The following is a 27,604-nucleotide window of genomic DNA, read 5'->3' as shown; positions in this document are numbered from 1 at the left end:
TAGAGTAATTGTAAAGCATCTTTCACACTAAAATATAGTAAATCTTTATTCCCCTTTCCAAAAAAGCTATAGGTTATTAGTAGAGTTTGAAATGCAGCCGTCAGATCCATCATTGCATGTACTTTTTTTTGTGTCTACTCCAGAACCAGGTGGTAGGATAGGTCTGTGGAAGGAGATGGGGCACCCACCTGCCCCTGGATTCCATCTCTGCTTATGAGCGAGGGAAAGTCGTCTCTGCAACTTGAGTTTCAGTTGATGCTTTGTGCTATAAATGCAGTCAAGTGATTGCAGAAGAAAATAGCCAAGTGTAACAGGAGCACCTGTTTTTAAGCTGTCTCCAAAACGTGAAGCTGGATAGGAAAGTTTGAACTTCTGTCACTAAGTGAAAATAACTCTTTTTAGCTGGGTCACGTGGTAAAGTCTTGGCTTCACTGAAATCATTGTTGAAATTAACCCTGACTTCAAAGGGGATTGCAACCTCTCTAGAAACAATTCAGTGCGACAGAGTGGCACAAAGAGCGGTGGAGCTCACATCTCTTAACATGCATAGTACAGCACTTAGTCGGAGTGATCACGGTGAAAGACAGGTTTGCAGCCTGGCAAGGAGGAGAGAGTATTGCACAGTGTTGTCCCAGCTTCCACTCCTTGCACTTCTTTCAGTGATCCTGTACAAGCTTTTAGTCATCTCATCTGTGAAATAGACCTCAACAGGTAACTCCCTGGGACTTTCATTCAAAATAAAGGTTGCAATGGATGCGGGAGATATGAAGAGCTGTCAGTTGAAGAGCTGAGGCTGGAATTCTCAGTGTCTCTCTTCTGGTCTTTGTGAGACCGCGTAGCACAAGCAAAAGAGTGTGTTCAGGTGAAATTTGTAAGAATTTAAGTCTCTCTCCTAGTATGATTGTTGCTATCTGTCTGTAGAAATATCACACACATACAAAAAAAAAAAAAAAAAAGGTAGTTTCAAAGGAAATCAGACCATGGGTATGTGGGCTACTGAATGCATGTCCTTATCCAGAGAAGGAGGTACATACTCCCATTTGTTTCCAGTAGGCAACTAAGTGATAACTTGTAACAGAGCTCAGGTTCTCCAGTGCTGTGAATGGGACAGACATCTTTTATCTTGGAAGAGATCTGCAGTCCAGTTCATCCTTGAGTCTGTTCTTCTAACTAGCATCAGTTTCATCATACGCTCATTTGGTCTGAATTAGCTGTCCCTATAGGTGCTAATCTCTCACAGATGTAGTCTGTTAAGGTTGCACTTTGAAAAAATTAGATATACATCTGGCAATGTGTGTTCAACAGCAGAATCACAGGTTCTCAACTGCCTAAGCATGTTCTTCATCTGGAGAATGAAATAGAGACAACAGTGGGCTTTGGGGAAAGTGATTCATAGAAATTCTGCTATTGCAGAGAATTGCTTGGAAATTTGAAGTACTGTGTCCTCCACTCCAGACATATTGTGGGTTAGTCATCCCTCCTGATGAGTTGCTTTGCCATTGAATGGTCTTGAGAAATAGACAATGAATCCATAACTTTGCAAATGCATACCTGAGGGGAGGATTTATATGTACTAAGTGGCCCTCACTTCAAATTAAGTAATAGTATGTCATCACTTAAAAATGTTTTCCATTGACATTGTTCAATTATCCAAAGCACTGAGGGGAGCAGAAACATTTGTTTAAAGCCTGTAATCAACAGTAAAGAATTGTAGACTAGAACATTAGCAGCAAAATATATGCAACTTAATATGGAGCTTGTTTTCCTAAGATCAGTACATATTCTTTCCATAGCCTGAGTGAATCAGTGCAGGCAAAGCTGTGACTGAAGTACTTCAGTTTGGACAGGACCAGAAGAGAGATACCACGTATTCATACAACACGCCATAAACAAAACTCTGTCTCAAACTGCAGTCAATGGAAGAACTTCGCATGATTTATGTAGGGTAGGAAATCATGGGAAAATCACCAGGATTTCTGTTGGGAAGGATTATGTTCCTTGACTTTTTAAAATTATCTTCATTGAGTTGTTTTGCACACTGTTATGAATTGTCACCAAGCTGAGTTTTAAATTTTTTGCTACGTGTATGGATGTTACAGATGAAATCCTGGTCCTACAGAACACGAGAAAGAAAGGCAACTCTGACAGAGAGTAGTGAAGACTTCAGTTTTGTATTACCTTTCTGCAAATAGAAGAGTAGTACCATAAACAGAGTCTGAAAAGAGACTCTAAAGATAATAGAGACTCTAAAATATGAATAGTGCTGTGTAAGGAAGTGGGAGGCACACTTCTATGACATGGCTTTGTCTCATTTCCGATGTGTTTTATTTCTTTGTCAGTTATTTTCCTGTGCTTCAGCATATCTGATCATTTAGTCCTCACTGCTTTAAGTGGGCACTGTAGCCTTGCAGCAGTAGGAATAGTTTGCTTTGCCTAGTAGGTCCTGTATTTCTCCATACGGTAAAGTTTCTACCTTTTTTTCAGCTCTTCGCTTAACACTCCCTTTTTGTGCTTTGTTCCCTTATTTTCAACACATTTCTGAAATGCCTTTCAAAAGCAGGGGAGAAGAGAGCTGTAATATATTTTCAAGTCTTCTTTATGTTGGAAAGACAAGAGAAATAGAGGGAGCAAAAGGGGAATTCGCGAAAGAAAAATAAATAAATAAAAGGATGTATATTGGGAGGGAAGGTATAATAAAACCGAGACAGCAGAGGTGTCTAGCCAAAAAGCAATTGAGTAAATAAAGCCATGAATGCTGCTTATAAGTTGAGTTGTCCATATAAACTGGCAAACATCTTAAATGTGGTTTAAGAAAGAACTGTTCTCTTTATCGTGCAGCAATTTTAAACACAGACTTTGCAATCATATTATCTGGTGTTTTCCAGTGAACCTTAAACCAACATATCTGGTGGACCAAGAGCTCAAAAGTGTAATCATTCACTTGTCTGCTTGCTCACAGTTAGATTTTGGTAGCAGGAAAATTAAAACAACAACTTTTTTTTTTTTTCCTTTTCTGTTTTGTCTTTGTTTTAACAAGCAAAGGTGGATGTTACAGCTTAGAACTGTAAAAGCTACACAGCCTGATTTGCAACCTTTGAACCAAGGTACTGTACAGTTCTGGCCTGAGTTTGTTTTTGCCATTTTTGGAAATTATCTTGTTTTCTTACAAGAATGATTTAAGTTGCAAGTGCCATAAAAGTTCACTACAGTCCAGACCAACTGTACTGGGAGAAGGTTCGTTCCTTGGAAAGATCTTGTCAGCATTCAAAATTCTGTGCTTTGCACTTTTCCTCCTTTATTCTTCTGCCATTCATGTGCATATGGGTGTGTGGGAGGCTGATGGTTTTTCCAAACCAGACCTAATAAAATAAGATTTTTTCTTCCTCCCCAGATAGGTGGCCAGCCTATTACAAAGATTTTTTTCAAGCATTTTTTAAGCTGAATGGACCCAAGCCACAATTTAGCTTAGTGACCTTAGTGACCTGATGGAACAACAATGACATTTTGCTTCAAACTTAAGTAAGAAAGGAAGGCAGAAGACTGCACTTGTTCATGTTATTCCAGTTTTCGGATAAGCAGGATTGTTTCCTGTTTAATCTGACCTCCGAGGCAGAACTCCCATTGGCTTTGGGCAGAGGACAAACGCACATTAATGGAGAGCAGGGCAAACAGTCAGAATAATACCACTAATTATTGAGTATGAAATAGATGTGAGTTTCCAAGGCAACATCATCCCATTAAAAGTTAAATACCATGTTGTTTTTCAGCTCACATATTCCCTCAAGCGTTTTCTAGCTGATACCTTTCTAAGTGTCTACAGTTGGGCTGATTGATAGCCGTTAGTCAAATCCAGTAACTGTATCGGTCTGTGGTTGGAGATGAGTGTTAAGTGAGTGCCAGGCCATTCACTTGTGGTTTTCCTTCTAGTTCCCAGCTGTGCCAGACTTTCAGTCAGAGGAATAGATCTGTTGGTAAGGGAAACCGTTGATAAACCATAGAAACCAAAAACTGTCACTACTCGTGACAAAAAAAAAACAGAAGGGAACCTTCATGCAGGAGTAAGAAGACCCACAGAAGCAGTGTTAGCTGAATGAGTTTAATTTGACTGTGAAGTTCAGGTGTGGGGTCATGTCAAGGCAGGCAGTGGCCAAGCCACCGGGGCCGGGTGGCTCTGGGCTGGCAGCTGACGGCTGCACACAGCTCAAGCCCAGCGGGAGCTCACGAGAGAGCTCCCCTCCTGGAAAGCTTCCCGTAGCTTCTTCATGTGCAGGTGGCACAGCACGAGTCTGAAATCCCCCCGAACGCGTCATCCTTCAAAAAGTATACGTTCCTTAGAGCGGTGACATTCCAGTCTGTGACAATCTGAATTAGCCTGGCCAGAGGTCAGAGGAAAAGACCTTGTGGCTAGGAGAAAGACCACAACATGTCAGTCATGATGTAGGTACTTGTAAGTCCTTGGTATTAACTTCGTAGCATTTGTAATGGCTGCGTGGAAATGCGACTGGCATCAGAAACACCTGGCTCCCTCGTGCTGAGCTGTGCTTGGCACAGCTGCCAGCCTGTCCGTGTGAAGATGCACCACCTTTGTGTCTTCTGGAGTGTCTCAAAGACAAGTTCATTCCTGGGATAAGCCAGAGCAGCGATGGTACCTTCAGCTGCGGACCGCTTTCAGCAGTCCCTGCACCAGCCAGAGAACAGGAGAGAAGCAGAGCAATGTTACCCATGCCCCTTCCTCTCCAACCCGGAGAGGGATAGCCAGCTGTACTCTGCCCAAAGACTTTCCTTTTGAAAGGGTCTCCTGGCTCTTTCACACAGCTTCCCTCTTCAGGAACTTGGCTGAGGGAGGCTTTGCTTTTTGCCTAGAGTTTGGCCGGGGGAAGCTCTGTGTACTTTTGTTTGACTCCTAATAGAACTAAACATTGTTTTTATTTACTTTTCTCTTTCAGAAGAAAATGGCTACAAAAAGGTATTTAAACCCCAAGTGGGTGTATGGGATCCTTTCCTGGACACTGGTGAACTCTAGGGAGGGGGCAGAAAGACTAGATTTTAGCTGTGGCTCATGTTGCTGAGCTCCCAAGCGTGGGTTTTTTTCCAAGTTGAGTGTCTAGTCAGAAATTTTGATCTGGGCAGCTTTACTGAGTTTTCTGTCTTTGATTGTCCAGGAAAGAAATCTAATAATTAGCTACCATTGATCAGTTGTAAAAACAGTATGTAACAGTTCAGAAGAATATAGGACAAATTGGTCTCACGTTTGTGTTTTTTCTTTTCAACAGCTTTGCACTACCACTTCTCCATATGTAGGTGATTACCAAAGCTGTTAAATGTTCTTTACATTTTAAAAAATATCATAAATCTGCATGAGAGAAGTAGAAAGTGCACCTAACAGAACAAGACAACAGCAGAAGTTTAAAAACAGCTAAGGACAGCAGAGCAAAACATAACAGCTTTCTGAAATTTTGTACTACTTTGTACCAAGTAAATAATCAACTGTGAGAGAAGAGCTCAAAATGTTAGAGAAAGCAAGAGGAAGTTTGATCTTTAGATTTATGGAAAACCATTTCGCCAAGGGAACCGCAGTGCCCAGAGGCAGCTCCCCACTGCCTCTGTGGAAAAGCTTCCCTATGCCGCAGGGTTCAGACCAGAGCAGAGGACTTTCCAGCTGGTCTGGGAGTCTGTGCGTTGGCTGTAGTTGCAGATGTCAAAGACCTAGATAGGGTCCTAATTTGGGGAGGAAGGGAGGTGGCCACATCCTCCCCTGCATGTGCGTGCTGCCTGCCACAGAGCAGCACACATGGTACCCGCAAGTAGCTGGAGGCACCTTTGCCATCAGTCCTCGGGGTCCTGGTGTTGACCGTGCACTGAAAAATAGAGAAGAGGCATGGCAGGATACAGCTCACACTAGTTCCTGTCACTTCTTCCTTTGAAGCCACAGTTCGCCTTGTGATATGAATACCCATGTCGTTGCCTTGCTTCTAATTTTTGTTTGCACAATGCCCACGGCACTGCCATCACATTCGCTTGCGTGGTCTGCTTGACCTGCCAACACGCTGGCCCTGTACAAATGAGTCCGTGTGAGAGACAGCCACCACGGTATGCTGACTCTGCTAGAGGCAGAGCCAGGATTTGACAAGTTGAGAGCTCTTGATGTCAACATGTGACATGCCTGGCTGCCCTCTTATGCTGGCGGCACGCTTCATTTTGCAGTCTTTGAGGAAACGGCAGTCTGGCTATGCATGGTCAAACCATATGACTTCTTCCAGAAACTCATGCAGAATGTGCTCTGCTTTCCTTTTATAGATGCACTGAATGCATACCGTCTGGAAGCAACTCTAAGGGAATCTCTGATGCAGTACTTTTTGTTTTACTTAAATATTCTCGATATTCATAGCTTCTCTCCCAACATATCCCGGTTTGTCAGTAATAAGTGCTTTTGGAATATAGACATTTGTCAAATAAGAATTTCATCCAAGGGAGATTGCTTCATTTGCACTCATTTATTCTACTGAGCTGGAATAAATTGGCATGAAAATCCAGTTACTATTGATTTTGACTGAGTCTGAATCAGTTACCTAAAGATAAATGACTCAATCAGCTATATCATCCAGAATTTCACCAACTATAGTGTATTATCAGACCATTTTTTATTAGATTATGTCCGTGAAACGGATTTTATTATTATGTCAGTACAGCATACACACTGTTTTATACAATTGAATAATTTCTTAAGTGCTCTTTATATCCAAATAATTGGAGTGTAAGCTTTCAGCATCTAAAGAAGTATATGTAGCAAGAGATTTTTCAGTAGCATTCCTATCTGTAGCTGTTCAATTAAGCCTGTTTGGCAGTGATGTATCATACTCTGTCGCTGTAGGAATGAATATACTCAGTTACGACTAGATCTCATCAGACCATTAGCAATGAAGAGCATATGTACAAAGTCAGACCTGTTTCCTGGCTGCATGTCCTACCCGCTGTGGCACAGAAACAGGCTCACTTGCTTCTCTCCTGCATTGCAATCAGTTTTCCTTTTCTGGAAAGTAACTACAAAAGGGGAGGTAGGTGTTCCTCATCTCCTGGATCTTTTAAGAGTTTGATGGTGAGGGCACTTTGCTGAAAAGTGAGAGCAGAGTTTAAAGAGGGCCCAGACTTTTTGGTAAACTTTCCATTTTTGGGAAACACTCCAGCAGCAACTGTATGAAAAGCATGGCATGAAATGTCTTACCATGGAAGGAAGCTTTTACTCGGTTATTCACTTACTCCAGAAGAGGATTCTGTTTTATTAGTTGTGAGCAAAGAAGATTTTTTTTCAGAAATGACAGCCAGCTCCATCTGGATCTTGGGAAACTCTATGCAGGGGACGTGAAGGTGGTAAACAATCTGGTGATATGGGGTCTGAAAAGTTCAAGATGTGGGGTGGCTCAAGGAGCTACAGGTGCTCGGTACTTCGGAAACATTTGTTCTATAAAGACAGAGTTGTACACTATTCCCATTAAAATCACGTCAAAAGCCAGTAGAGTTGTGCCACAGGCAACACAGAAGCAGGGCTATGGCTCAGTAATGGTAAAGCAGAGATAACAGCATAAAAGTTGTCCCAAAATTAATTTGGGAAGCTTTGAAACACACAGATCTACAGCAGGAGGTTAACACTGCAGTGGCATAGGGGAGGGTGACATCTGAGCAGTGTCATCACCTGGAAGTTCTTTTTTACTTTTTTCTCTTTAGTATAAGAAATTAACTTTTTCTTTTGGTCAGGATTCAAGTGGAAAAAAAAAAAAAAAAAAAAGATTTCATGTGATATCACTAATAGTCGAACAGCATAAGTAACCAGAGAGCTCTCAATAGGTGAACTCAGATTACTATGCACTGTCATGGGCCAGTAAACGTAAATCTTGCAGCTTCTCCAGCCTGAGTAACAGTGTATTGCATGGGATAAAGTATTGCTTAGGGAAAAGTTATATCTAGTTTAACTGGCCTTTGAAACCTGTATCAGTTTTCCTTGCATGGTTGCTATACATACTTTCTACCTTAAATGCTTATCTCAAGTTTTTCTGCAGGTGTTTATTAATTCACTGTAAGCCAGCGCAGCTGCTAAAAATTAAAGTATTTTCCTCACACCAACCTTCTAATTCACTTTTGTGTCTTTTGACACTCAGACTCACCAGCTGGAGAAAAAGTTTGAAGTTGAAATTTCACCTCTGCTCACATAACAGTTTACTGTTTAGTATTGTGAAATGTTTTCCCTGCCTTTCTTGTCTGAAGGGTTGTAATCCCCTTTCAGAGATTTTTTTTCTGACCAAGAGTGTTTTATTACAGCTGGAGGTGATGAGACATATTAGTTGCGGGGGGGCAGGGTGGGCACAGTTCTTCTGATGTTTCAGGTTTATCTGAAAATTTAGAGAGGCTTAGTGCAACAGGTGCCGTTAACACCTAATATAGCGGCAACAAAAGGGATCATATAGATCAAGCTATGTACTCAGTACCACGTAGGAGCAGCTTAAGCCCAGTTGGAGAAAAAACCCACAGATTCTCTCTCTTAGCTTGTGATATTTTCCTAGGGGGGAAAATATCCCTTTTTCTCAGATTTTATTATGTTCTAGATTGTGTAGAATATTTTGAATTCTGTGTTTCCATTCAAATGTGGAAATTTGACATCTATTGGAGCTCTGTTGTCTGAAATCTCAGAGAGTACCTGTGCACAGCCTTTGTTACCTCATTATCACTGTCACTGTACTGCTGCGGGTAACAGAAAGTATTTTTTCTTTCAGATTTTTTTCTGATGCTTTTATGGTTGGATATTTGCTTTTCTGCTTTAGTCTTCCCAGCTATAGAATTTTAAAAAAAAAAAAAAAAAAAAGACTAGTAATTTAGTCAAACAGATGTACCATTTTATGTGTAACTCATAATGATGTAACTAAAGCGTCATTTACAATACTGTCCTTTCTCATTATTTTGTATTATGTATTTAGAGTATCAGCTCTTTTATCTATAGGTTGTACTTTAGTCTGTGAGCTCCTTGCATAGCATTATTGAGAAAGAAATAAAACCCTAGAAAACCTGGGAACACATACTTGGATGTTAATTTGCTAAGTAACTTTGGGCAGGCTGAATGAACCAGTACGTGTACTATATGCGTTCCTTTTACATTAGCTTGCTTCTTCTTTGATAGAGAAGGATCAGGGGTAGGTAAGAGTTAGTTTCCTTCAAGCAGTAATTATGTGTGCGTAGACTTTCAGCTGATACAAGACTGACAACACTGTTACACATTTGGTTAAAAAGAGTTTATTCCAAGAGAAATCAACCTAAAGGTACAAAGTCTTTTAATTTAAAGCTCTACCGGGAAAGCAATCTGATTGAAAGTATATTTGGTTTGTAGAACGTGAATTAGATGTTAATTAGACAGCCTCAAACTTGAAAACCTATTACATATCCCCTTGATTAAAACTAGTTCCAGCATTAGAGGCATTCTCAGAGCGAAGTCCATTTAAAAAGGGGTTTTTAGACCAGTAAATATGGTAAATGTCAACTGATGAGCTTTCTCGGAGTCATCTTGGCATTGCAAGAAAAGTTGTGGAACTATAAAAAATTCATTCTGTATCTCTGAAAGTTGTGATTTGAATTGCTTTCCACAATGAAATTTCATACAGGATAAAGGAGTAGGTACTTCATGTAGAAGATTGCTTTCATTTCATTTGCATAATTGATAAAGACTAGGAACAGACTTAAACTCCTATTGCTTAGCTTGAAGGTAGGTCCTTTGCTGTGAAACAGATGTTTTAAACCACTTCTTTAAAACACAGCATTAAAGAGCACCTTCACACTCTGACTAGAATGTATCATTTTGGAGTGCTGTCTGCTAGATTTTTAAGTGAGGAGTAAATTATGAGCTAAATGAAAGGGATGGTGAAAAACTGCGCTGGCGTGCTCTGGAAGGAGGATTTAGATCTTTTCAAGGAAAATACGGACAAATTTGTTCACAGGAACAAACACCTGGCGGTGAGGGTTTTCCCGAGCTCTGCACAGACACACAAACACTGCCGGCACACAGCATCCTGCATGCTGGTTTGCACCATTGCTTATGGGAGTGAACTGGAGCCCTCTTGGCTCCTATCCGTCCACATAAGACAGCCTTTATCTAATCCATGGTTCAATTACTGCCTTCAAACCCAAAAACTGAGTTGGACAAGAAGGGCAAAGAAGCTTGGCAGTCATAAAGATGGCAAGTTGAGAAAGGGGATACAAAATACGTTCACGAGAGAGAAGAAAATGGAGAAAAGTAAGTAAGGGATCACGGGAAGAGCACAATCATATTGTATTTGTCATACCAGTTGTTCTCACAGGTTGCTATAAAAATGCAGAAACCTGCAGTTTAGTTATATAATTAAACTTCAAACTGTTGACTGACAAGATAGATGTCATTTAGTTGTGTGCAGTGATGGGATGGGTGTTTAACGCACAAACAGTTAAATCATATTGCTGGTAGAACTGTTGGTATGAGCAAGAGGAATGCTTCTTTTTCCACTCTGAGAAGAGACTATACATTTTTTTTTTCCTTTCCCTTTTTCCAAGGTCAGTTGTGTATATATTTCCAAAACTTGCTTCAAATGTTGGGACAGTTTTCAAAATGCCACTGTTATATCATGCTCCCTGAGCTGAGATAACAACTCTAAAGCCCCGGTGAAATAAACCTACAAATCTTCTGCAGAAGCAAATGTCCACAGATAAGAGAACTGTGACGTGTGTGCTGAGGGAGTAAGTGAAGGACGTTCAACCTATCAAGGCTCTTCCATTTCAAAAAGTAGTGTTAAATGATGAATGCTGAAGCAGTTCTGCCCAGGAACGGATGAGATCTGCCCACGTTAGAGTATATTCTGGTCAAAGATAATATCTGCACTAAGCTTTTGGGGTTTTTACATATATCTATGTGTATCCTTCTGTTGAAGGACCTTTTTTTTTCTTATAGGAGGTTGTGAAACCAGATCTCGCTTGGTTTGATCCTGGGGGCATTGATGTCTGTGGTAAAGCTCCCTTTTATGTCAGTGGTGGGGGACAAGGCCCATCGTTCCGCTCCAAGGCCAGCTGGGACCTTGAAACACGATGCTTACATGAAAGGTGTCAAGCAAATTGTTAAGCACCCAGAAAAAGATCTTCCTTTGCCCAGTTCCAAAGGGAGCTTTGAAGATGCTTATATTTTCTCTCACTTATGGTCTTTCTCTTGCTTTTTGCTGTATTTTTAATTAACAACTGAATCTACACAGTAGGCTGGCCCTGCTTTGGTCATAAAGCTGTACACAGTGCCTCTGTTTGGTTTCTCTTTTGCTAACGTTTCCCTTTCAGTTACGCGTGCAAAGGGAACATGCATATCCATCTGCAAATTTTTTGTGATTGGTCCATTTTACAACTCCGGCTCTTCCCAGGCTGCCAACCTGTATGTTTAAAACCTTCAGAAAGTTCAGCATCTCCACGTAATACAATTGTTTGCAGCAAAGCAGTGCAAACTTTTCATGATGAAAACCCACACCAGGAAACGTTCGTCTGATGAGCAATCTTAACCCCAGAGTGGATTGCCAAAATGATGCCTTATCTTTTTTTTTTTTTTTTTTTGCGTTCTCTCTCACTATTAATATTCTTTTCTATTTTACATTTTACCTCCTGTTGCACAGCAGTGGCTTGCAGCTTCCAGCCACATTTCTCTCAGTTTTGGACCAGTACATGAACAGTGCCCTGGAAGCTCTTTGTATCAGCTGGGTCTTTCCCTTCTTGGCTTGTATCTACACACAGCTCAGAAAGCACCTTACTTTCTCAGCTCAGGCAGAAATCCCGTATGTTCTTTAGGAAATAGACTGTATGTGCATTTTGGGGTCAGAATATTATCTTTCATTTCAGAATTCATTTACTTCATTTTAAATAGCAATGGGGAGCAAATTCAACACTCATATACAGCACTGGAAGTTGGCAGCTGTTTTTCAGAAACTACCTGTTTTCCTCTATCTGCTTCCGTCTACTGGGTGATGTGAGAAACTCCAAAGAAAATAATAATTATTGTAATTCTTTCGATGCGTTAGTTCTGATTCTACTAATAGTTTAATACTGACATAGCACCAGTCTTAGAGATGTTATTCATGACTGTAGTACTACCCTACTTGAAGAATGATAGATTTCAAGTAAAAAAAATGGGCTGTTGAAGACTAAAATGAGAAATTCAAGATGGCTGATCTGTTTTCTGTCAGGTTTTAGCTGAAGAGTATTTCCTCGGTCATAATGTTTATCGGTGTCATGTTTCTTCTTATATGTAGGACAAGAGAAGTTTCTTAAAAGTTTTGAGCAATTTGTGATCAAGTATAATAAGCTTACATGAAGTAACTTCTTCCTATGCTGTGTCTGGCACCCACCCACACAAAGATATTATTAAAGGGAAAGGAGAGGGAGAAGTACAAAAAATGTTACATTGAAAATGAGAACTCTGAATTGCACAACAGCTGAGGCAAGTCACTTGTGACTGGAAGTGGGTAACTGTCCAGAGGGTGCAACGTTGTCAGCTGTGGCCTGTTTTCAGAGTAAAGTTTTGTACTGTACCATATTCATTTTACCTATCAGAAGGGCCAATGATCTTCATCTTTAAACAGTGACACAATTTTTTTCATTTTATCTTGCCTTAGTTTCTTGTTTCATGCCTGAAGTACCAACTTGTCCAGGGGTTCTGTCAAAGAGAAATAGTGGTCGGAGCAAGAGTGAGGAATCAGCTCAGAAATAATCCCTCTGAATAAAGGTTTCCACAGGACAGTCCAGATCATGTTATTTCTAGTCATCTCATAATTCTAGTTTTAGGTCTTATTTGTTTTTAATTCTAAAAATGAAAATATTTTCTTCATAACAAGTAACTAAGAATCTGAGAAAATTATTTGCCAGCTATTCACATTTTGTAACATGAAAAGAAAAAAAAACAACACCATAATTTAAATATATCTCTGAGTCACAGACTATGTAGCTTGGCAGGTTTCCCACGGCACGATGCAGGATTCCTTGGCAAATGTTTCTTGGCTTTAGCTTTTTTAGTTTCTTCAGCATCACCTTGTTGCTCTTACACACACAGACATACAACTAGTACAACCTAGCCGACTTATAAAATTCCTTATACCACTTCCGTGAACTGCTGCTATATTCTTTCCCTTTTTTATTGGCAACTCTAGAATTGTTGTGATAGCTCTCTAATATGTTTTGGTTAGAAAGAGAACGTCTTTACTTTTTTTTCCTCTTCAATACTGTTTTTCTTCATATGGCCTTTCTTCCATGTACCCATTTTACCTGTAGTTTAATAACTCAGTGTCAGAAATGTAAAGATATTTTCCAATCAGAATGCCACTAATTGGTTCAAAAAGTCAGCCACTATCAAGAAACCTGCAGAAATCTTTTCCTGTGCCTCAATGTATGTGGTTATATTAGACTGTTATTTTCCTTGTGTCTGTGCTGCAGTATAGATGAGAGCAGTGCTTACCAATATCTTTAATTCCAATCTTTATGAAAATTCTAACTTTTCTTATGAAAAGTTACAGGCCCTCTTTGCTTTCTAGAGCAGAGGTTGAAAGTAAAGTCTAGAAGTAATGTGGCCAGTTTACGATTTAACCTCATTTATCTTTTGTGTGTCATTGCATTGTCATTTTATACAATACTTTTAGAATTGCTTTGGCATGTCTGTGGAGTTGCACTAGGGAATTTTTTTTCATGGATACTTGCTTAGGAAATGTTTATATCTCAGTTCCTATTGAGTAGCACAGACATGTAATACAGTGTCTATAAAAAATAAAAAATCTTTCAGACACCAATATCCAGTTCAGATAGAATAATCAGTGATGGTGAAACTCGGCTTGAAACAATGACATTAGCTGAGTATGTTCCTTTGGACAAGAGAAGAGAGCATACAGTTGGTGAATGGTGAAATCTAATTTGTTCAGCTAGATATAAGCATGAGAGCCTTTTGGCCAGAAGAAGAGTGGTGCAAGTCCTTCTAAACTATAAGCAGATGGTAACTTTTTCAGGATTTGTGAGGTTTTACATTGCAACCTTATGCTGTGATTTCTATTTGTATTTCTGTATTATCACAGAATCACAGGATGGTTGAGGTTGGAGGAGAACTCTGGAGATCACCTGGTTCAATCCCCCCTGCTGAAGCAGGACCACCTAGAACTGGTTGCCTAGGGCCATATCCAGATGGCTTTTCAATATCTCCAAGGCGGGAGGCTCCACAACCTCCCTGGGCAACTTGTCCCAGTGCTCGGTCACACTCACAGTAAAAAAAGTGTTTCCTTATATTCAGACAGAATCTCCTGTGCTTCCATTTGTGCCCATTGCCTCTTGTCCTGTCACTGGGCACCACCAAAAAGAGCCTGACTCCATCTTCTTTGCACCCTACCTCCGGGTATTTATATACATTAATGATATTCACCCCCTGAGCCTTCTTTTCTCTAGGCTAAACAGTCCCAGCTCTCTCAGCCTTTCCTCATATGTCAGATGCTATAGCCCCTTCATCATCTTCCTGGACCTTTGCTGGTCTGTCTCCATTATGTCCCTGTCTCTTGTACTGGGGAACCCAGAGCTGGACCCAGCACTCCAGGTGTGGCCTCACCAGTGCTGAGCAGAAGGGAAGGAGCACCTCCCTCGACCTGCTGGCGTTCTCTTCCTCATGCAGCCCAGGAGTTATATCCATCTTCGTGTTGAACTGCCATTTAAAAAGGTAGATAGATTTATCCTGTGAAAATAGTCACAATGCAGACTCGTAGCTAATATCATTTAATTGTGCAGCTGCACGTTTTGTACCTCAGGAACTGAGGTAGATGCTTATTGACTCAGCAGGAGTTTATTTTAGCAGGACACAGTAGTAATATGGTGCCTCCAACTCATCTTCGTATCTGTAGGCTAAGGGCATTACAGTCCTACCTTAGACAAGAAGGGGGTTTTCCTCCATTCAGTGGGCACCATCCTAGAGGCAGTGGGTAACGATCTAGCTCCAAGGCCTGGAGAAGGAGTGGTCAAACAAGATGGACACCTGCAGATTCCCTGTAACATTTCCCTCCTCCCCTCGCCCTAAAAAATCAAAGAAGCAACAACCAACAAAAATAGGAAATTTTGGGGACACAACATCATCTGAGACTTCTTGAGCAAATAGGGAAATTAAATGTCTTGGGTGCACTGTAAGTCTTTTCATCTCATCTTCTTCCCTACTCAAGTGTGTGTTTTGTAAAAGCAATGGTGTTGGAGCCCTCAGAGCATGGATTTTGTAGCAAGCAAAGTCAGGGAAGGCTGAGAATATCAAGAAACCACACAACAAAAGGCAAGTGTATTCCCATGGATAGCTCTTTCCTCCATTGGAATACCCCTCTTTCCTGACACACATGTACACGCGGATTTTAGGAGTGCTTTGAAGTAAAAAGACAGACTCACAGCTTCTGCCACAGGAGACAAATCCAGCTCCATACCTTTCCCAAGGAAGAAAGAAGGAATTCTACAAAATCAGACTCTCAGAGTTTAACCAGTCTTAACAGATTATCATCACAGAGAGGAGAACATATCCCCAAGTAAGGACTTCTGGATTCAGCTTGCATAAATAAACCTCAGGGAGTGAGTGGGTGAGTGAGTCAAGTGAAAGATACCAAGAACAAAGGTGAAATTTTACATTTCTGTGGCTGCTGAGTATGCTCCCAGTGCAGTGGTACTGGGAGAGCTCATGTCCCCCTTTAAGAATAGAATTAAAAAAACAGTTGGCTTGAGGTGAAAGTTTTTCTGTACACTGGACATGCAGCACTGGCAAGTCATTACTAAAGAGTAACTAGTGCCAAAATGTGAGACGAGATCTTCATACAGCTGCTGATTAACTGAATCTACTTCCCCAATCATCCGTCCAGTATTCCAATTGAACCTCCAGCCAAAATTCACGAGGCAAATTTCATTACATTACTGGTGCCTAGCCTGGAGTTGGCATTCTGCTGTAGTTGTGATGGTGGGATGGATAGGAGGCTGAAAGATGAATTAATAACACTTCTCATTATGATGAAATATCAAAGTATGTTGGAAGGTCACCTTGTGTTGTATAATTATGTATTCAAAGGAATTTAAATTCTTGCTTCAGCCCTTAGTGAATCTAAGACAGCAGCAGCGATGGGAAAAACCTCCCTTAAAAATCCCAAGAATCATACTTGTTTTGGCATGACACTGCCTGAGGTGATTTGCGAACAAGGCTGACTTTGCCAAGCTTTCACATTAACACAAGGTTCAGCATACATTTTAAAACATTAAAACAGTTTTCATTTGCATGGATAGGATTATTTGATTGTGTAGATTTTGTTAGTTTAAAGGCCCTCAATATTCTAATGCTGGAGCCAAAATTAAATACTCAAAGTAACAGTATGTTAACAATTTTAAGCAGCCATTAAAAAAAAAAAAAAGTATAAGGTTGTCATATTGTCTGACTTTGGAAGAGATGCAGTGTATCTGCTGCCACAAACAATACTAGGATTGTAGCTACTGACCACTTTGAAAGTCAGGCTCAAAACCTACAGCAGAAGTAGATGCTCCTGTCTGAGTGAAATTAAGCTTTGGGTTTTTGTAGAAGCCAGTGTTGCTGGAAAGCTTAAAAAAAAATACAGAAACTGCTAAGTATGAGTTGAAACAGTCTTGTTAAAGAGGCTGCAGTCAGTAAATATCATGTATATATGGGAAGCAGCGCTTACCATTATTTGGGATTTATTCAGAGTCAAAATAAATAAAGCCCTTTATGGACATGTATCAGGCTACCACATTTTACCCCATCAGTTTCAATCTGATGTCGTATAATTTCAAATCAGACTTAATTAAATTGTTCTCTCAATGCCCCTGCGCAAAACAGTTTGCAGTGTAAGTTGATATGACATGACCTGAACAGGAGCAAACACGAAGGAGACAAAATGCACGTTTAGTTCGTCAAAGATGGTCAGGATGTCTTCCAGTAATTGCTTTGCTCTTTGTCTTGGTGGCACAGATTTCTGCAGAGATTATTATGTCTAACTGAGAAATATCACAGTGCTCTGTGTCTACTTACTGTATTTGGTGTGGACCCACAAGATGGGCAGTGACATGGACATCTATTGTCTATGTGAGAGTGTCAAGATGTAAAGCACCATTTTTCAGTACTAACTCATGGTTAGAAAAAGGACACCCAGATCTTACACCTGCTCCTGCATATGGGCAATGAGAGGGAAGGATTATAGCTGAGTACTCCTTGTTCTCCCAGTGTAGATGGGAGAGGTCTTCTCCTATGAAGAGCAAGAGTAAAATGATGTCTTTGGCTATCGCTGCCGTTAAAGACCTGTATCAGACAGAAAAAAAGGAGTACGCAGGAGAACTGACGGTTCTCCATAAGCAAAGGCTGCCAGTGAAAACATGGGAATATGCATTGTTTGTCAAGTCACCAGGTCTCAGTTGAACAACAGGTTTGGAAACTGTAACCGTAAGTTTACAGCATGCACTGTACTCCAAGAGCTGCGCTCCAGAAGAGAGGGGCAGCCCGGCTATCAGTTGACCCAAGTTAGTAGCTCAGTCTGCAGTGTGTCTGAATTGTGTTTCTTGGAGTAATCCACCATTTGTTGAACTGAAATGGTACACAACATCAGGGGCCTGATCTTCACAGATGCCCTCATTCTTGGCTGGATCCTTAATCATTCATCAGTAACCTGTTGGAATGCCTTGGGAGTTTAAATATAAAATTGCACTGTTGATCACACCTTACTGAATTCAACACAAAGATGGCAATACAGCCATACAAATCTGAATTTCATATTTTACTTAGGCACTATGGGGTGATAGTATTTTATAAATGATGAGTGAAAATATTTTAAATTGCACTTTAAAAAGAAAGCGTACCGCTCTCTGAAAGTATTTTTAGTTGCTGTTTTTTCTGAAAGCCTTTGGACATTCAGGCTATTAATTTGTTTCTTTCCTGAACACGTCTTTATTTATGCAGCAGAAGTATTCCTCTCCTTCAAGGTAAATTCTGTACTGTTTCACACCCCATTCTTTACAGACCTTCATAAATCCATTGTCATTTATTTGACCCCTTAAACTTAGGAGCACGTTTCCAATATACAATAAATTTAATTTTGAATGTATATCCATAATAGTTAATCTCTAATTTTATTATGTTTTAATGAATTGCATGACATTCACTCTGTTTTCCCCCTCTAAACAGCTATTTAAGTATGTTCTTTGTAGTGAAAATTATTTTGTTAATGATACGATTCATAGGATAGTGTTAGTTGAGAGAAGGTAATTTCACTCGTGTTAAAGGATGCAATTAAATTTTTAAAAGTACCATATTCAAAAATATGTCTCATCTGTCCCCTTTTTTACCAGTTTTAGTAGAAACTTGAAAGGTACACTCACAGACTGAATAAAGCATGGAGGCAGAAGAAGTGTGCTCTCAAAAAAAATAACCTTTTCACCCTGCGTTGGCAGCTGTCGATGACAAATACAAATTCACATTAATTAAAGTAAGTCATATCCTAAAAAATATTTCTTTATTCTTTCAGACCACTCTTCCGTGGAAATTCAGATGTTGATCAGCTAGGAAAAATCTTTGAGTAAGTAATAACTAGTTGCATTATGTCAATATCTGTTTACCGTTGAAATACTGTGAGGTCTCTTTGCCATGTTTTTATGCAATAATGTGACCAGAACAAAGTATTCCTAGAACATATTTCCTATTGCTACCGTATGCAACATGATATTTCCGTGTATTCTGTGTCAGAGTGGGAGGAGGAAGCAACATGGAATATAGTTCTGCAGAACTAACAGCCATCATCAGGAAGTTACGAGAGACTTCTGTTTTGGGCTTTTTAAATCTCTTAAACATATTGCGCATGTACCATTCATGCTTATTCCTAAACGGAGAGATCCAAGAGATTCTCTTCACATAAACAAATGCAGGGGGGTTATTTTTCAGTAATTTCTTTGTGTATTTCAGAAAACATTAGAATACTTTAAAATTGTTATTAAACTGAAATCTCTAAGATGATGAGCAACAGCTTCTTTGCAGAAAAGACTTCTGTACATAAGAAAGTACTAGCTTTTGAAATATACTGTGTAGCCTGTTAAAATGATTCAGGTCCATGTTTTGGTCAGGAAGGTAACTGTGAGAACAGAAGGAATATCAGCATTTTAACATGTGCTTTGTCAGAGGTGAACTAATTGGCTTTATTTCAAACCATTTTATAATTCTAGAAGTTTGCATTTTTCTTCTTCAGATATATCAAATACGTTGAGGAGGTGGGGAGGCTCTAAACTCTCTGAGGTAGAATAATTCTCTTCCTTTTGGAATGCTCTTAGTTAAAAAAAAAAAAAAGTTATTGATATTACTGATATGATAATTAAGTAGGTTTATATCACTTTTTCTTCTAAAAGCTCTTCAGAGCAAGCAATGTTTCTGAATTTATAAGAACCATGTAAATTTAAGATCTGATGTATGTCCCACTTTAGAGAATGAATGCCCATTTGCCTCTGCACCTCTGTCCTCCCTTTTTGTATGGAAAGCCTGCAGGGATCCAGGGATCTGGATCTAGATAAGCAGAGAGAGAGAGAGAGAGAGAGAAGGCTTAAAAATTATTCTCTTGAAGATATTCCAAAGAGAAGATAGTAAAATTTCTAGGGAGAAGAGCTGAAAGAAAAAATAATGGATTTTTCTGTTTAACCATTTTTCCAATTCTCAAATCATAAGAGATAGGTTTCTAAGCATTTTCCTTATTTAATATGAGGTTCCTAAATTGCAGGTCTTGATTTCACAGAGTTGACTTCCCTTTCCTGCATACCATACCAGTGTATGTGACTCATTTGCGTGGTTAATTTGTCATGCGCTGAATAGCTCTTCCTGCCCAATCCAGAAAAATCAGTCCTTAAAGTTTACTTTTTCTTCTTCTGCCAAAGCTACTCCTTCAGTCCTACAATATTCTGCTTTTTTAAATTAAGACAGGTTTGATATGTACAACATATTTTATAATCAAAAGAGACATAGCTGTGATTTTTTTTAAGGATTTAGATTTGTTTATGACATTTAAGGGGAAAAAACAAGTGGGCTAGGATTAAATGCATAGCTGCTAGCGGCAGCCTCCAACAGGGATCTTTCCATCCCTAGGGGCCGAGATTACCTGTGCAGAAAAGAATTCATCAAGAAGAGAAAATGCTGTGCTAATTTTAGAAGAAATTCCTTATTACACATCAACTTAAAGAGAAAGTTTGATTTTTCTTCTTTTGTGCAGTTCTCCTTAAATAGTTCAAAAATTTCTTTCTTGGATTTGGGGGGGTTATGCTAAATAGTGTTTATTTTGTGTTTTAACAGCTGGAGAACCCCCTACAGTTAGGCATAGCTCTTCTTGTAGGAGGATTGTTGCTTTCTACAGCAGTGACTCATTCTCCAGACTAATTTGGACAGAAAGTAGTTTTGGGATTTTCGTGCAATCTGGACTGATGCATTCTTTCAGATAATGGGGCGGTGGTCTACCTTTGCTTTACATGTGCATCAGGTAAAATTCCACCGCATTTGAGGGTAAATCCCTCAGAGGTGGCCCAAAACAATTGCCTGTTTTTCCAGGCCGCTGTCAGCGTGTGGGATATCCTCATAGATAAACACTGCAATGGTTTGAGCAGACTTGTCTCCCATTGTGATCAATGGGAGTGGAGAGTACTCGGCCTTTCTCAAGACCAGGCCCGAACCTTTGGCAGGAGGTGAAACTCATCCCAGATACTCCCAAACTTAGCCACTGAAATGGTAGTGCTACCAGACCAGAGTGAGGGCATCTACTCAGACATTCATTATTAAGAGTTTTGAGCGTATAACTAAAAATACCTCTCCTTTCCACTCTTGGTCTTATCCACCCTACCTGTCTGACAGGCTGCCTCCTTGTTTCTTTTTGTTAGCTCTGCCTGTGCCTGTGCTTATTCTGGCGTGTTCATGCTCTCTCATGCAAACGTTAAAAAAACTGGGACTAACCAAACACATTTGAATGGCAGGTTAACCGTCATTGTTATTTAAGATATTTAACTCCCCTATCTTCCTACGATGCTATTTGTATTATACTGAATGCGGGTCCAGATCCTCAAACAGCTAACGGCGTGGCTTTAACCACCATGGCCAAGGGTGTTGCCCCATACCCACCCCACAGTACCTGTGGTGCTAAAATTCAAATTCAATTTTTCATACAGATTTAACATCATTTCCCAAGAGCTGTGATATCTTCAGATGTAGTAAAATGAAATTGTCCTGAGATTTTAATTGCTTTGCCCTTCTATGCATGCTGTTGTTTTGAGGACATACTAATTTTTGGAGGTATTTTAGGTGAGCCAAATTACAGTCTAAAATCAACGTAGGTAGATGTGGAGTAATTCCGCTAAGTTCACCGAAGTAACCTATGATTTACATCGCAGTATTTGGCCTATGGCCTCATGCGGTCTTACTACCAACCTCAGTAAGAAGGTCAATGCTGCTCCCTAGTGGCGTTGGGCTTAGTGCAGCCCCAAGCATTCAGTGAAGTTTTTGCGTGTTCCTCCTTGTCTTACCCTGTCAGCGTCTCTAGTAAAAATCCCGATTTTACAGGATGCAAAAACTGATTTTCCCCGAAACCTGACAAGTAATGTATGTTCTTTTCCAGAATGTCCATCAGAAACTGGCATTTCAAATATTATCCCCAGACTAAAACACGAAATGTATGAGATGTGATCCAACATCGGACACTTACCTATTATTTCACTTATTTGGGTTTTAAACTTTAGCATGATTATTCAATAGGTATAAATAGCTTCTATAATTTAAAGGATAAAGTAATAAATTATAAAAAGAAATTAAAATATTCTATTAAAGTGTAAAGTAAAACTAAACTACAATTGGAAGTAGAAACATAAAGACACTCAAGTCCTATGCCACTGCTGAATTGAGACTTTAAAGCCTGTATTGTGAAGCAAATAAATTGTTTAAATTTGGGCAACAATTACTGCACATAGCTTTGAAGCATTATGAAACATCCCTTTTATTGCCTTACCCTCATCTTGACCCACACTCTTCTCCCAGTCCCTATTCTTGTGAATAAAGATCCTTGCATGCAATTCCCCTTTGAAACTTACTGCTTTTAATCATCCTGGAGCGACATATGTTGCACCATCTAGTCAAGAGCTGAGCAACTTTCTTCCAAAGCACTCAGCCCTTTTTCAACAAAAAGGCTCAGAAAATTGAGACTTAGGCCAGAAAACTGTGCTGGCCACAGAATGATTTCTACCAAGCACACTGAGGACCTACAATCATCAGCCTCTATTCACTGAGATCAGTGCACTACTATACAATTAATCTCATTTAAACTAAAAGACTTAGTCATAAAGTAAACTGCCACTCACTATAATCAATATAAAGGGGAGACTGCATAAATTTCAGACCTGACATTATGTTTTTCCTTTCACAGTGTAATTGGACTCCCAGAAGAAGAGGACTGGCCTAATGACGTTGCCCTTCCAAGAAATGCTTTCACTTCCAGACCTGCACAACCTATTGAAAAATTTGTCCCAGATATTGATGAACTGGGCAAAGACTTGCTTCTTGTGAGTTTCTGTTTGTTGTTCTCCAAGCCGCATGACTGATAGTTCCCACTGTGCATGCAACATGCCAACAAACATTTATGTTTCCATTTAACGGAGTTGTTAAAGAAAAGCTCAGAAGTAGGTAGACAAATTAATTTAAATCTGTGAAACATCAGCACAAAGACACCACCTTTGGCTCAAGAGGTGTCAGAGCTGAGAATAGTTAGAGACTAGGAACCGTGTCAGGGAAATACCTGTTTAACCTGTCTTTAAACCTTACACTTAGATCCTCATTACTGACTGGTCTTGTGCCAATGATTCAGCCATTCTTATAGTATAAGCCGGACACGAGTACAAAAATTGATCTACCATTTTTTATGGTAGAGTGGACCCAGTATAAAGCAGAAAATAGGCTGTAGAGGCAGATTACATCTGCGTGCCTTCTATCGAATGCTGAAAAATTGAGATTTGGAATTCACCAGTTGTTGCCTCTTACAAATGGCAGGATTGAACAGAAGCAAACAAATTGTGCCGGTACAACTGGTAACACTGAATTCAATTAAATTATTCTGATCATTTTTATAGATATGTTATAAACCCCAGCCTTGAAGTTCAGTCTTGGAATGGAATATAGGGAATGGCTTGCCTCAGTTTGCATTTTCCTGGGCTTGTTGAAAACTAGACAAATTTGTTCTCTGGAAGCCTTTCAAAGATCTTGCTTCACATGGGCTTGGTAGAGTGGGCTCAGCTCAACTCCTGAAAGACTTGCTGCATCCCTCCAGGAACTGCTATCTCCAGCCAAAGTGATCTCTACTGAAGAGCAGATTGTCCTCCATTTGTCCTTGTGACTGCAGCTCCCAGCTGCAGTAAGCTGGACTACATCTGGACACTTGAAATGACAGGGAGAAATGCATCCATTGTGCTTGCAGGCAGCCTGAAAATGGAAGCTAGAAGTGGGACAAGAATTAGATTCTAGGAACAACAAGGAATAAAATATGGCAGAGAACTCAGCGAGTGTGAGGCATGATGGAAGGGAAGAAGACAACAAATACCTATACCTAGAAGGTGAGGTGGGAAGGCTGTTCCTGTTAGGCAAAAAGATGAGAACTGGGAGCCACAGATGAAAGGGGAGAGCAGAACTGGAAGTCGCTGAATTGATTTCAGAACTTAAAAGACAGGAATTCTGATACAAGAAAAGAAAGTAGGAGTAGGAAGTGGTTAGACAAGGATAGCAGGAAGAATCCTATTTGGAGGTGAATGAAGGAAAAGAGAACAAGGTATAAAACACAAGGCTATGGGAGAGATTTCAGTGCTGGCTGGACAAAGGCGGGGATATGTATCTGGAAAGAAGGCAAGCAAAGTACAGCGGGGAAGAAGAGAGAGAAACTGAACACAAAACTAGCATATGAAGGCTACAAAGTGAAAGACCCAACACGTATAGAAATGCTGAGCCTAGGGATGAACATATACCTTATGCCATTCATGTTTGTTTAACCACAAAAGAACAGTGCATTGAAAACTGAGGGGATTCAAAAGTTGTTTGTGAATAGTTGCTTGCTGCAGTCTGTGAGACAGCTGTCCTGTGCATGTGAATTCAAGAAAATCCGAATTCTGGGGTCTCCTAAACTATGAATACTTGAGTTGTCTGACTTCTTATTTTCTATTAGCTTCGGGGATGCCATATTCGTATACTATGACACCACTGCTTGTTTTAATATGGGGGGTCATCTTATGCAGCACCTACTGAAACCCTGTTGTGTCTCATACTGATCATAAATTGAAGGTGACACAAAGTAATGTATATATGCAATGTTAGCACTGTTAACTGTACATTTTAGTTAAAACCAACTTCTTTTCATACTTACAGAAATGCTTAGCATTCAATCCAGCCAAGAGAATATCTGCCTATGTTGCCCTCTCCCACCCATATTTCCATGATCTGGAGAAATGCAAGGAGAATCTGGACTCTCACATGTCATCCAGCCAAAACTCCAGTGAGGTGAATGCATCATAATGCTGACTGAAGATGAACCATAAACGAACAAGACGTGTAGCTGACAAGGCCACTGTCCCATACAAACCCCATAGCTGTTCTAGCGAAGATCATTATTTGGAGGTTTTACGCACTTATCTTTTATTTTGGGATTGTGATGTGCTTATCCGAGGAAATCAATCTACTTTACTTCCAGCAGAGCAACACAAGGGCCAGGACTTTGACCTGCTCCCATTGCAGCTTTATGTTTGTTTTGTTTTTGTTTTGTTTATCTACCTGGGAAGACTCCAGATGAAGAGAAGCTGCTGACCGGTTTTGCTGCCATTTTATCCTTTTAATATTGAATGCTGCCAGTGTGGAGTAGGATGATCGAGTCACTGCCAAAACATGATGCAATCTCTCTAGCTGCTGAAGCATGATTTGGTACTTTTTTTTTTATTACTATATGATCTCTTACAGTGATATTTAAAGAATGGTATTGAAATATCAGATCTCTGCAACCTGCAGTTAACTGATACATGCATTAATACATCCAGCTACTGTTCATTCATAGCATATATGCAGGTGCTTCCCCAGTTGAAAACTTGGATGGATTATTTTATGACTTCATTGCTCTATAAAAATAACAGTGATGATGGTGATTGTAATAAATGTCTCAACTTTTAGGTTTTTTCATACACAAACGGATTATCTAGCTACGTTTGTGTGCATGTTGCAAAAAACAAGTGTTTAAAAAACTGCTAGTCCTGTTCTTAAAGACTCTTTCAATTTCCAAATGGTTGGTTTGTGTTGAAGTCCAGCCACATTCTAGCCCACCATCTAACCCATCATTTCCCCCTGGAAACAGCTGCAAGCACATTTTCTTTCTCTCGTTCTAAATTTTCTGATATGCAGCTCAAAGGCACGAGCAGAGTCAATGCGAACCAATACAGATTTTCACCTTCAACCTGTTCCGATTATCAGCCAAAAAGGAAAAGAGAAAAAATATTTCCAGTTCAGAAGCAAAGAATCCTATACCTGTAGTAAGCACAGATACGTATTTGTGCTGAACTGTATGCTGTATACTGCGCTGCCTTACCTGCAACACCCCCCATGCATTGCAAGTGCATGAACATTACTGTCACAAAATCCCTCAGATCTCATTTATTAAGCAGACTTGTTTTCTATGCAGAAATGCATGAGCTTCTCTCCTAAACCACCGTGTGGGTATATTGGCACATGCTTCTCCACCAGGGTTAATGTGCCATTATTGAATGTCAAAATAACGAAGCAATTCACATGCCTTTATAGCACAGTTATTTTAAATATTACATTAAATTTTATATTTAGTATTTTTACCTTAACTAAAATATATTTTCAGTATTTTAAAAAGAAACTTTTATTTTTTTAATACTGTACTGGGAAAAAAAAAGAAATATTTTAAATCCATAAAAGCTGTTCCCTAGCGTGACTTTAGTGCATTTACCTGGCTATAACTTGGGGGAAAATGTTGGTCCAACAAGTTAGCCTTACTGTAAAAACATAAGTATACACTATTGCAGTATAGCTGATGTTAAGTGAGGCAGCTAGCTTTGCTTACTCCTGTGATAGTCCCTTCGGCTTCAGTCTTCCTCATCTCTATTTCATCTTGCCGAGCTAGTGAGCCAGCGTTGTATCCTCATTCACAGTGTGCTTGGCAGAAGCAGGTTTGTAGCAGTGAGCTGAGCAATATAATTTTTCCAGCTGTGGCACGGGAACTTGTAGCCGTCTCCCTGGCAGGTTTCTCAGTCCTGTGACAGACTGGCTGTTGTGGAGAACTTCACTGTTAACTCTCTTTCAGGTGTCTGCACTGGCTGGGACATGGTCCATTGCTAGGATAGTGAGTGGATCTTATCTGTCTCTTGGATGAAGCTTTTTGTTACTGTTAGACACATAACTATGTGGCGTATGGTTAAATTCATTCTATTTTAAACAAGCCAGATTTTAAAAGGACCACTTGCATGCATGCATGCATGCAGCGGCCTGTGTTTTTCTTCATGCCCAGAATGGTGCCTATGCAAAACCTACCAGCGTGAACAGGCAAGTTGCAAATTAGGCCTGGCAAGAGCACGCACGAGGCATCTGCACGCAGAGATACTACAGATGCATAACACAAGAATTTTGGAAGCTCTACGAGTGGCAAGCTGAAGGCCAGGGAGCGGTCAGGCAGCCAACCCTCTGATCTTGGCCTTGCCTCTGTTGTTTTCTCTCTTCCTACATCTAAGGGGAACTGTGAACCCGCTGCAGTGGTGGCGTCCCAGCCTCATTCCTCCATGGGTCAACGGACCTGAGCGTGAATAGGTTTTAATATTCATAGAAAAGGGTAGGTCAGCGCGAAATTTTTGCTAACCATTTTTAAACACTAATTAGAACAACAAACAGAGCTAAAGTCCAAGAGAACCTTGCAACAGTAACAAACAGAAGTTTTCTGTACAGTTTTTTTTAAAAAGCATTCCACATTTTACTTAGCACCGAGTTATCATATACACTTTATCAGGGCATTCAGCTGGTGTGGCTTTCCAGCAGCTGGCAGAGAACTCTCCCAGAGCTCTCCCCACAACTAACATAGGGTCAAAATGGAGGGGAGGAGAGGCTATTTTCAAATTAGGCTTAAAACTCTCAGATAGAGATACGCATCTGTTTCATGTTAGAGGAGCTTGTATTAAGCTTAGCGAAGCAAAGGCTAGAAGAGAATATGATTGCTGAATGTAGGTACGTTATTAGGGTAAAATAGAAAGGAGGAAAGATAACACTTTAAGCCAAAGGTTAGTGTTGGCCTAATGAGAATATGGAAATCACAAGGAAGTAAAGTACTGGAGCAGTATTTCCCAACCTGGAGTATGAGAAGAAGAGCTCAGAGAGCAGCAGAGAAAAGCAGGGGCTGGCTTATGGAGTCAGAAGCAGAGCTTCTGCAACATGGTGCTGTGTTGTCTAATATAGGATCAGGTAATAAATGGGGGTATTCAGGAGAACAGCTTGAGAAGGGCTGCATTAATGGTCGTGTTCTGGAAC

The 27,604-nt window shown here is 40.0% G+C and overlaps 1 protein-coding gene across 1 annotated transcript in view; it reads left to right on the top strand.

Annotated features, from left to right (window-relative positions):
- The window catches only part of CDK6 (cyclin dependent kinase 6), a gene marked incomplete at its 3' end in the record, with an annotated part of 126,806 nt that extends 102,211 nt beyond the window's left edge, over nt 1-24,595 (top strand). Inside the window, exons 6-8 of the mRNA XM_082479828.1 lie at nt 18,555-18,605; nt 22,467-22,602; nt 24,449-24,595. Of these exons, the coding sequence (XP_082335954.1) occupies nt 18,555-18,605; nt 22,467-22,602; nt 24,449-24,595 (334 nt within the window). The remainder of the gene's footprint in view (nt 1-18,554; nt 18,606-22,466; nt 22,603-24,448) is intronic.
- Nucleotides 24,596-27,604: the final 3,009 nt, after the last annotated feature.

The sequence above is a fragment of the Vanellus vanellus genome (genome assembly GCF_965231255.1).
Source record: "Vanellus vanellus genome assembly, chromosome: 2".
Taxonomy (NCBI): domain Eukaryota; kingdom Metazoa; phylum Chordata; class Aves; order Charadriiformes; family Charadriidae; genus Vanellus; species Vanellus vanellus.
The sequence above is the reverse complement of the archived record's forward strand: the minus strand, read 5'-3'. Positions and strand labels throughout refer to the sequence as shown.